This window comes from Lolium rigidum, chromosome 1 (assembly GCF_022539505.1).
Source record: "Lolium rigidum isolate FL_2022 chromosome 1, APGP_CSIRO_Lrig_0.1, whole genome shotgun sequence".
Classification (NCBI taxonomy): domain Eukaryota; kingdom Viridiplantae; phylum Streptophyta; class Magnoliopsida; order Poales; family Poaceae; genus Lolium; species Lolium rigidum.
In genome coordinates, this window is record NC_061508.1 from 324,854,711 (window position 1) to 324,866,314 (window position 11,604).

Below are 11,604 nucleotides of genomic sequence, written 5' to 3' on the forward strand. Positions count from 1 at the left end.
ATCTTGAACTTGCACTTCATTTCTCCATGGAAAGCTTCAAGCTTATGAACTCTTCGAGTTGGCTCATCTTGAACTTGCACTTCATTTCTTCATTATTCATCATGTTGATGTCTTGAAGTAACTTGAGGGCTCACTTCATCTTCATCTTCAAGACATACTTGACACTAGATATCCTACATCAAATTCTTCTTATTGCAACCTTGAAGCCAACATATGGTTCAAGAATTGCCTATGGACAACTCCTACAAATATAACTCAATGCAAACATTAGTCCATAGGGATTGTCATTAATTACCAAAACCACACATGGGGGCTCCATGCACTTTCAGCATGTACTGAAGAGCCGGAGGAGCGTGGTACATGTGGGGCAGCGACATCGGCGGAACCATGCATTGCTGCGGCGACAACATGTAAGTCGGTGAAGCCTGGGCGTTGTAGACCTGCTGCGGAGGATGAGGTGCGAGAGGCCCGGGTGCGCCGATGGAGGGGCGGAGGCCGGGACTCCAGTGCCCGGTGTAAGCCGGTGGGGCACCGTACGGAGAGGGGGTCGACCAGGGCATCGGCCAGGCCTGAACGAGACCCATCCATGGGTCATGCTGCGGCGGCCAAGGGGCCATGGCGGAGGGGTGGAGGCGCTGGTGATGTCGGCGCGAGTGGAGCTGGTGCAGGAGCAGGTGGCCACGGCGTAGGAGTCGGCGCTGGAGCGGGTGGCCAATATATGGGATTTTTGCCGCGGTAGTTGGGGCTCAGACGCCATCCAGGAGGGGCCGTCGGTGGTGTAGCAGGGGTAGGCAGTAGGGGCGGGCGAAGCGCCTTGTGAAACACCTGCGGAGGACGCGTGGCCTTGCGAGCTTGATTCTGAGCTTCGAGGTGCAAAATAGATCGCAATTCGGCGAAAGTTGGGTAAGGTTTCAGCAGCGGGATGAAGGCGACTTGCTTCTCAAATTGATCGCCGAGACCAACGAGAAGGGCGTTGATGAGGGTGCGGTCGTCGACGTGATCACCGAGTTCCCGAAGTTCGTCACCGATGGCCTTGATGCGTTGGCAGAAGACGGTGATGGGGGAGTCGCCTTGAGTGCTAGTGCGGAGCTCGATGTGAAGAGCATTGACGCGCGAGTCGGAGTTGTCCTGAAAGAGCTGCTGAAGAGCGGCCCATAGTTGGGCAGCCGTGGCGTCGTCGGTGGAGACCAGGTTGAAGAGCTCGGTGGAGATCCTGGTGTAGATCCATTGAATGACGGTGAGGTCATCCTTGACCCAGCGTGGATTGGCGGGCGTGGTGTCGAGGCGAGGTTGATGTGATCGCGGAGGCCGCAGCGACCGAGATGAACATGGAAGAGGTGGCGCCAATGGTAAAAGTTATGCTTGGAGAGATCGAGGACGATCGGGATGAACGGAGAGACGTCGGCGATCGCGTCGGCTAGGGTAAGTTTTGGGAGCTGTGAATTTTGTTGGTGATTTTGGTGGAGAGTAGAGGTAGAGGAAGAAGATAGATCGGCGGTGGCGGCGCGCGCCTCGGCCGTGGTCTAGAGTGGACGCGTCGGCGGCGGAGTGGGCGGAGCCATCTAGGTGCGGAAAAGCTAGGCGTCTGATACCATGATAGATTGCGGAATATGATTGTATTGATATGTGGTAATTGATGATTACATTGAGTCTCTTGGGCTGTTTATATAGTAGAGAAGACTTGGAGGGCAAAAAGCCTAGTAGAGATAGATCTAGGTTACAATCATAAACTACCTAATATAACTAAACGCAATATACTCTAACAACATAACAACATGGTACATGCCTACAAAAGTCTTTCCATGAAAAAATGACTTATCTTTTAGGATGTGTAAAAATGACAACATTTGGTACTAAAAGTAAAGGTTTTTGTGAGACAAGTTTCACCTTTTTTAAAATGAAAAAAATGATTTGTCTTTTAGATTATCGAGATGTACATAAGAAATATTTGTTATTTTTTTAATAATTAAAAATATTTTTTTATTGGTGGAGCACATGAGCCAAATTGAATTTCCGCCAACAAAACAACTATTCATAGCCACCGCACGGATAAGCATGCATAGTAGCTGTGATCGGACGAGAGGGATATATGCTGTTCTGCGACTGCGACGGGATTAAGGGTATATACCCTAGCAATGAAGCAAAGTCACAGTTAAAATAAGAAATTATCAAAATTATTGGCTTAATTAATTATTGCCAGCGACAGTGACAGTGTGTTGAATATGTGCAGCGGGGGCTTGCATATATGCGTGCGTGCGTGTCAGGTCAGGGCCAGCATCGCACCACCAACGTGTGTGTCATGTCACTGCGGATGACATACGAAACTCTGTTGCTTGTTTTCCAGTTGGGCTATTGCTCCTGTGTCCCCCTCTCTAAACTTTGTTCTATTTAGACGGTTAGGATCTGCTGATACCTCTTCGTGGATTAATTTAACATGTGTGTTTAGTTCATGGGCAAACATGTACAGGATGGGATGAGATAAAATATATTTAATTAATGATTATTAGAAAAAGATAAATATGCCATTAACACACCGGTTAATATGTAATTAACGGGTCCTTTTCCCTTTGTGGTGGAGGCCGGACCTAGCGGGCGGCCGCCTACCCGTGCCTAGCAAGGTCACTACCCGCACATATTTAGCGAGACCGTTTACGTCGGCCGGGTGTGGCGCGGACGTAGCAAGCTCGTTGCTCGCCACGCCATGGAGACCGCCGCCGCCGAGCTAGGGAGCCACGTTGAAAATCAAGCCCGCCGCTTACCGCGCCACGGAGGCCGCCGATGTCGAGCCGGGGAGCCACGTGGAAAAGCAAGCCCACCGCTCGCCGTGACATGGTGGCCGCCGCTGAGCCGGGGAGCCACACATACGACGGTGGCAAGGTGTCGGAGTCGCGTCGACGGCCATGGATTCTCGGGCGGCTAGTGAGATTAGTCATGAAATTCACGGATCATATGGTCCAGCCTTTCTCAGAAATATTCGGCTTTTGGGATGGGATCATCCATATTTTCTGGTCACGAACCAAACACACGTTTACCACCTGAACGTCGTTCGCCAGGGGGGGACACCGGAGCACAGCCTCTTCCGCATATTTGTGGCTCTTTGTACCTAAACCTCTCTGAACATATTTGAAAAAAAAACACCGCCTCTTCCGCATGATCGCACCGAAGTGCATCGTCGAGGAAGTTTTCATTGTCGCTGCCTTGACCAGAGGAATCTGCACCGGCCACCGCACTCGACGACAGTTTCTCGTGATGTCCCAGCCACGCCGTCGTCGCCACGATCTGCCCCCCAGCTCCTTCGATGCCAGCGCCCACCGCCACGGACGAGGCTAGCAACAACGATGAGGATCTACACCAGCGAGGAGATTTTGGTGGCGGTTAGGGTTAGCCCCAGTGTGGCCCTAGGGAGCAGCATGGGAGCCTCTGAGAGAGCTCTTTTTTTATGGAAGTGAGTCTAGCTCAACGGGTTGAGGAAATGGATGTATAAACCCATCACTTGAGTTTAAATTCTCACAGACACGAATTTATGTTCATATTTATACTTGAGAGTCAGGCTGGTCCTGGTATTCGTCTGGTACTAATGCACTTTATCTTGAGAACTATGATGTAATCTTAACCAAGACTAAAAAGAAATCTAGTGCTTATGCTTAATGATTGTGTGCATCTCAAGTTGGTGCAGATGCTATGAAGTGAAATTCTCCCTAATTGAAGATTTAGTAGGAGGACGAAATGAAGACCAAATATACAATCTATATATATTTATATACACCGACAATAAAAGCTCATAATTAGGTTCCAGCAATGTTAACAAACCATTCATAAGACGTGTCACGAGATGGCGACTTAATATCTTTTTTTCTCACTTGTGAGGAGTACAAGCCCAAGACCTGTATCATCCAACGACGATGACTACGCATTATGTTTCTCACTTCTCACGATCGATGGCCAGCTAGCTTGCTGGCTTGGTCACGACATCGACCGGGTTAGTTAACATAACGAAAATTCATCGTGTCGACGTGCGTGTAACTCGTACGGGGGCTTTTCCCCTTGGAGCTGCACGGACGTTCCCGTGTGTAATTCAGACAGAAACTATCCATCCATCGGCGCTCTATATATACCCCTTAATTCAGTGTTAGTACGACGTGTGTGTACTGTCTAGGGCCAGCCGAAAAATATGTATGATGCAATTTCGGAGAAGAACAAGAAGAAAAATGTGCTTTTCTTATCAAAGACAATAAATATCATAACTGCTTGTGCCAACCATATGAGCAACCCACACATATGCAGCTAGCTGCGGGATGACCAACTCACCACGGTCGCAGTTCAGCACTTCAGGAGCATGCACCCAGTTGCTAGCTTTCGATACACAGTAGGGGGATCAACTGACGCATGATACAAAAACAAAAATCCTGCCTGACACGCTAATCAGAATCAAGCCAGTCCAACTTATAAACTCAGCCGTGCTTTCTTTTCTTCTTCTTATGTTGCTCCTCCTCCTCATCATCTTGTTGTTGTTGTTGTTCTTCTTCTTCTTCTTCTTCTTCTTTGCATCCAAGAAAATTTTGTAGAGGGTGCCAGATTCCTCCAAAGCAATGGTTGCAATTCACAACAGAAGCTGCAGATAAATAACATACAATTTGCTATCAAACATACCATAGCATGTATACACAGAAATACGCTACTGATTGCATCACGGTTGTAAGTTACTTTTACTAGCTGTGACATCGCAGGTGCAAAGTGAGAATAGTTCGAGTACTACTTACCAGCTATTGCTTTGTCCACGAATACACAGATCCTTAGCTCCTTCGGCCCTCCTACGCCGCTCAGCTCGGCAAAGAACTTGCACTTTTTCCTCCCCACCGAACCCTTGAAGTATAGGTGCCAGTAGCTGACTGGGTCGTTCTGAGACAAAACAAACATTTGACTGTCCACTCCAACAGCTCGCCTTATCTTCTTACCACTCTCCACCTATGCATACATGAGCACAGCATAAGAAGACTGATCCACTAAATTAAGTGATAGCAAACATAATACTAGTAAGCTGTAGAACACAAAAGTCTAAGAAAGTTATGCATCTCTCCTACCGCGACTAGCAGCAGACTAAGGTATATATATACACCAGCAACAGCAGAGCATTTCATTTCTCAGTGGAGAAGACACACACACATGCGAAACGTCTCCTTGCAACTGTAGAAAGAACAGACCAGCCAACATGCGCACAAGTTCTGGATGAACTTCTAAGTTTTTGGCAACCAAACGTCGAGTTATTTATATACATGGTCCAAATGAGCATTTTCACTTGAGAACTTAAAAAATGTGGTTTAAGAAAGTGCAACTTAAAAAAGTCGAGTTATTTTGATTCAGACATATGACAGTAAATTTTAAGCACGGTAATTCAGTCTTTGAGACAAAACAAACATTTGACTGTCCACTCCAACAGCTCGCCTTATCTTCTTACCACTCTCCACCTATGCATACATGAGCACAGCATAAGAAGACTGATCCACTAAATTAAGTGATAGCAAACATAATACTAGTAAGCTGTAGAACACAAAAGTCTAAGAAAGTTATGCATCTCTCCTACCGCAACTCGCTGCAGATTAAGGTATGTATAGCAACAGAAGAGCATTTTATTTCTGAATGGAGAAGACACACACACACATGCGGAACGTCTCCTTGCAATGCGCACAAGCTCTGGATGAACTTCTAGGTTTTTGGCAACCAAACGTCGAGTTATTTATATTCTGTAACATGGTCCAAATGAACATTTTCACTTGAGAACTTAAAAAATGTGGTTTAAGAATGTGCAACTTAATAAAAATCGAGTTATTTTGATTCAGAAAGTACATTAAAAAATGTGCAGAACATTGACATATGACAGTAAATTTTAAGCACAGTAATTCAGTCTTTGAAGCTATGGATTTATTTGGTAAATAAAATCTTAAAGTCCCAATGATCACTTTTCCAAATCAAAATTCTGAAATTAATATGTGACACACTACACCGGCCTCGACGCCTTAGATATAACATAAGAGGAGGCCTTTGTGTACTAGTGTAGACAGATTTGGGTTAGCACCAACCTGCCTAACCACAGTTCTTAAGAAGAGGCACCAACGGGCATCTTAAATCCGATGATCATCACTGGTCAAACCATCTACGATAATGTCTAATAGATTCCACTTCTCTAATGTGGTGTTCAGATCTCTAGGTTCTGATCATGCAATTTTAAGCCCCAAGGCTATGGTTAACACAATGAACACGGGTTGGCAAGCTAATACACAAAGAAACACAGATGCACATACCTGCTGGGCGTTGTACTGCTGCACCGCCACATTTGTGCATTGCGTTGTCTGACATGGAGGGTCGTTCTTGGCGTACTTCTCCATATGGCTTGGAAGTTGTAGATCTTGTGAATCAGGAAAAGTCTGAACTCGACTTAGCAGACGGTGATCAACAAACTCATCAGCAACACTGGCAAAGGTATGCTCTAATCAGTTTGTGTTATACCAGGAATTAAATGAATTACTCGGTCACATGGAAACAAAAGGCACGAAGCCACATAAAAAAACCCTGAAGCAGCAAATACTTTGTGAAGAACAAGAACTCCCCGGGTTTGAGAGCGCCCTTAATGGGGGAGCCTTAAGCGACAACCTATCTATCTATCTATCAGCTGCTTGATCAAGTTCTAGTGACCTAGATCATCCAAGCCATGCATGCAAAATCCTTATTTTCTCTCAGTTTGGATTCTATTGACAATCTATCGATCAACCTGCATGGATGTCCTTTAGTGCATTACCACATGATATGCACCTAGCAATCATGCAGGTTGGAGCTAGAGCGCATCCTCTACTGTAGCCAGCCATGTGATGGACTCGTAGAACCGGTAATTATTTACCTATTTAGAACATACTACTGATGAGAGTAAGGGCCTCTAAATCATATAAATGTGCCATGCTACTTGGTAAAGCCGATACGATTTATAGAGGAAGGGTACATGAAATCTGATATGGCAAGAAACACATCTGACTTTTCTTTAAACCACTCACATTGGTGTTGTTGAAAAGGAAATGTGCAAACTTTCAATCTGCTAGGGCATCTCGATCCATACCTTTTTGCAGCCATTGCTGAAGCTCCACCTAAAAGAAGGCAGAGAAGTTGGAACCACCAATCAAGAGACCTATTAGTCAACATAAACAACGAAAGGAATGAGTCAGGAATGCAATACTTGGTAATATGAGTGCACTGTGGGAGGGTGGGCCGGCTGCTACTGTTTTGTGCTGTGTGTGGCCGCGCGTGTGCTCAGGATCGTTGCAACAAGCTAGTGTTATCGACGCTTGGCTGCAAAATGGGCAAGAGGGAGAGCGAGGTGAAGGGGCGCTAGTTATGGCTGCCGCGCGCCATGGAGCCAGCGCGGCCGGAACCAGGAAACCACATGTAGGCCGGGAAAGAATCAAGCTAGATAGCAGACCAGAAAGAACCTAGCGTGCTAGCGCCGGCCGGGGCGTTTGTCGGCGCGAGAGCAGCGGTGCTAGGGCGCCGGCCGGGGCGGTGCGGGATTAGGCCGTCGCGCGCCGTGCAAGACTATAGCCCGTCGGCCTCGAGGGGGGGGGGGGGATAGGGGTCTCTCACCTGCAGATTCGGTCGGCGGCCGCGGTGTGGAAAAAAGGGCTCGTCTTCCGTCGTCGTCGTCGGCGGCGGCGGCGGGCGGAGTGAGTTGGTGTGCAGCGCAGCGCGGTGTGGAAGATACTCGCCTCGGTCGAGCAATTATTGGACCCGCTTTGGCTTTGTTCGCTTCCCGTCCATTGGTCCGTACAGTTCCGTAGGGCTTCCCGTCGATTGGTCCGTTTCCAAAATCTGAGTCTTTTATATAGAAAACTAAATTAAATCTGTAAAAAAAACTTACTACTATATATTTTAAAGCGGAGATAGTATTTATTAAAGCTATTTGCACCCGGGGTACAAATAGTTCTTCACCGGGTGCCTTTTCATAAAAAAAAGGGGCTTGCACAATGTGCTAGAGTGGGTGCAAAATCATTGTCAAAAAAAATCATACTTGCTAAACTGTGAATTTCACAAAGAACCCCCACCACCACCCCCGAAACCTACAAACTATACTAGGTGGTCCATATAATAGACAACAGAGGGAAATTTACTAGTACTCATTCTTTTTCGACTTATCAAGTAGACTAAACAATATGAGGCATAAATCTCGCTCTCTTTCCTTTTTTTCGTGGCATTTTGATGTGACTTCCTTTCCGTGTCCAACAAGGGGGTATTGAGCTGGTCCTTAGCTTTGGCGCCATCTCTCCATGACGATGGCCAACGATCTACTCATGCAGCTTCACGGAGAAGATCCTCTTCATTACGGTATGTGTTGTCTCCCCTCTCTCCACTGATTTTGGTGCTCTCCCTTTCCGTGGAGGCCAGCATCGCTGCTAGGGTTCATGGCCGCATTCCACTTCTTGTTCACCGGTAAATCTTCAATGTTTACGTATTACGGTGATATTGGGATGGTCCCCGCTCCACCGATGGTGTGTCTGATTATGACGATTTGGAGCATGTTTTGTTCCGGGTTGGTAGGTCGTCCGACAAACCATACTATAGCGTGGATTAATCTCGATGTTTGTGTTAGTCTAGTGATGAAGTGGAGGCAATAAGTTAGGTTAGATCTTGAGGTACATGTGATTTTGACCATGCCATGTTTCTCTTGTGTTAACTGAATCACAGATGCAAGTGTTCACCTTTAAATGAATTTTGTGCTTCGATGTGCACAAGGAAATCTTGTGCAACATTTGAACTGGATTTCATTGACTAATTGTTTACATTCGTGTGCACTGAATTCAGTAGTGTGCAACAATGATTTAAAGTTCAATTTTTAACATGTCACGTTGTGTGTAACATGTAATCTTGTGTGAAGTGAATTTTGTGTGCAAATCACTGAATTCAGTAGTGTGCAACATATCACCTTTGTGCACACTTTTTTGTAGTATTGTAGTGTGCATGCTTTCGCACAGTTTAAACTGAATTATAATTGAATGTTGCATTTATTTATGATTTAGGTGATGATCCGGACAAGTTCACACTACAAATGGATCACAATGGATTTTTTCTGGACTAGTGGAGAATCTGAGCTACATCAATGGTAGTTGTGATTTCTGGGACAACTGCGACATTGACACCTTCTCGCTGATTTGGATCCATGATTTCATCAAGTTTTTTAGGAATGAGATAACTGAAAGACTACATGTCTACTGGTGCATGCCTGGGAAAGATTTCATGGATGTTTTATTCTACACCGTGAATGATGCTCATATATTAGCAATAACAGCAATTGCCAAGAAGTACACAAATTTGTGTATATTCATTGATCACACAAAAATTCTGGAGGGATTGAGAGATGACGTGGTTATAAACGGACGTACGCTCCCACATGTTATAAACCTAAGAAAGTGCCAAAGGTTGCTAGAGATATCACTTCTACAAAGGGTTGAGTGGGAGGATTTTTAACTAGCTGGAGATGGAGACACGTATTTTGAGTTTTATGATAGAGACTATGATGCAAAAGATAGGGATGAGGACATATTTAATTCTTTTGTTGACAAGGATGTGAATGACAATAATGAGCACACGGAAATAATAGAAAAGGAGGATTAGGGTGGCCTAGATCATGATGATTTGGAACTAACAAAGGAGCAACATCTTGAGTTGAAGTACAAATTCAAGACATTTAATCCATAAGTTGATATGGAGAGTCCAACATTCAGAGTTTGTATGCTATTCTCTTGTAGAAAAGAATTCAAAAGTGCATTACCTGCCTATAGCATTAGGGAAGGAGCGGATATTAAAAGGTGAGAAATGAAGCTACAAGGTTTGATGGTTAATACTGCAATTGGAATGGTTGCCCATGGTTCATAAAATTTGAAAGTGACACTAGGAAACAACGGATTATGATGATGCAAGGAGCTAAGTATGTTACCAGGGATGGTCTGATAATGCATTTGTGGGAAGGCCGACCACAATAATAAAGGCCATGTTAAGTACATTGAGAGCTAGCAAGCAGAAGAAGCTCATGTTGTAGATGAACATGACCCTACCATCTTGAAAGTTTGAAATAATAATTGTATCTTTAAGTTATGAAGCCACATTATGCTAACACATATCCCTTTTAAATTGTGGCAGCACGTGCACAACAAACAGACCCTACAAGACATGCTAGCCACAACTTGACATATGGTATACATAATGGGACAAGAGGTGTTTTCCTACCCTCCCAATTGCATATCTTCGTTCACTATTTTTATATTGGCAGTCATGGTAGTATACAACAGTTCCTATTGTGGTTCAAATATTGCCATGTATTATGGTACTAAAAGAATTCACTGTCATATGTCGAAAGCAACACATATAAAGCTTTTAAGTGTGTATGAACAATTGCCAGATATTCGTGACTTTGTGGCAGCTAAAAGGGACTAGATTTCTATTGGTAATAGAAGGTTTACAACTGCAATATCAATGTCAAGATCAAGAGGCGGGGGAGATACATCAAAAGTGACAGAAAGAGGGAAGAACAAAAGCAGTTGACGATGAACCTGCAACATCTAGGGTAGGAAGAACATGAGGAAGAAGAGGAGGATCAAGAAGCACAAGAGGAGTAGGGACAACATCACGAGGTACAAGAGGAGGACGAACAACATTAGCAGGTACAAGAGGTGGAAGAACAACATTAAGAGGTACAAGAGGTGGAACAACAGCCAAAGGAGCAGACGAGAGGTCAACGTACAACACTGGACCTCTGGACCTAACAATGCTCACAGTTTACTTTTTGGTGATAGTGGAGCAAGAACATAGAGCAAGAAGGGATGCGCTGCCCGATCTAAATGAAGATGTTCCCTTGGATGAGGTGCAAACCTCCTAAAATGCACAACACTAATCCTCCGTGTCAAAGCTTGTGGTTCTGGAATATTTATTATTACAAAGTTTTTACTTTGTTGCCATGCAAATGATAGTTCATCGATGAATTGGGAGAATCTATTTTCCTGGATTTGATTACCTTATACTGAAACATAATTGGTCAGTCAAGTAGAATGTTTTTTGTTTTGGATTTTATGTCTTGTATTTCATAATTTGCAATGTGCTCTCTTGGAGTTTGTTATGCCTTGTAGTTCAGTGCATCCTGACTACATAGCATTAGTGTGTTATTTCCCTTATATCAACTCAAATAAAATTCAACATTCTCTACGTCTACATATTTTTTTTCGAAATTTTCCAAAACTTTGAAATAAAAAAATTTGAAGTTTGAAAAAAGAAAAACAGAACCGGGCTACATGTAGCCCGGGCTACATTCAGTTATAATTCGCGTGCATGCCTCTAGGGCCCAGTACATGAGTGACAAAGACGCTAGTGGGCTGATTCGTCCCGCAGCCGCATCCCGAAGTCGCCCAGTACATGAGTGACAAAGATAAGCAACTGATGTGTGCCACCTCCCCTGAAAATCCCCTCACCTGAGACCTCCCCTCGCATAGCCTCTCATCCAGATCCATCGCGCCGCCATAGGGGTCCACTGCGTGGCGTGGCACAGTTCCATTTTATTAGTACTTTTTTATTTTC

General features: G+C 44.8%; 1 protein-coding gene across 1 annotated transcript; it reads right to left on the reverse strand.

Annotated features, from left to right (window-relative positions):
- Positions 1-4,189: 4,189 nt before the first annotated feature.
- LOC124684313 lies at positions 4,190-7,732 on the reverse strand. The gene is made up of 5 exons (XM_047218654.1): positions 7,627-7,732; positions 7,106-7,133; positions 6,300-6,468; positions 4,761-4,965; positions 4,190-4,612 (listed from the first exon to the last, which is right to left on the reverse strand). Exons 2-5 carry the CDS (start codon positions 7,117-7,119, stop codon positions 4,452-4,454), a joined length of 549 nt encoding a protein of 182 aa, XP_047074610.1. The 5' UTR covers positions 7,120-7,133; positions 7,627-7,732; the 3' UTR covers positions 4,190-4,451.
- Between the last annotated feature and the right edge of the window lie 3,872 nt (positions 7,733-11,604).

What these genes read in the sequence shown, in the direction of transcription:
- LOC124684313 (XM_047218654.1), bottom strand. An exon ending in AGCAGTACAACGCCCAGCAG is followed by an intron (nt 4,966 to 6,299) that starts GTATGTGCATCT and finishes ATGTATGCATAG; the next exon opens with GTGGAGAGTGGTAAGAAGAT. An exon ending in CGTGGACAAAGCAATAGCTG is followed by an intron (nt 4,613 to 4,760) that starts GTAAGTAGTACT and finishes ATTTATCTGCAG; the next exon opens with CTTCTGTTGTGAATTGCAAC.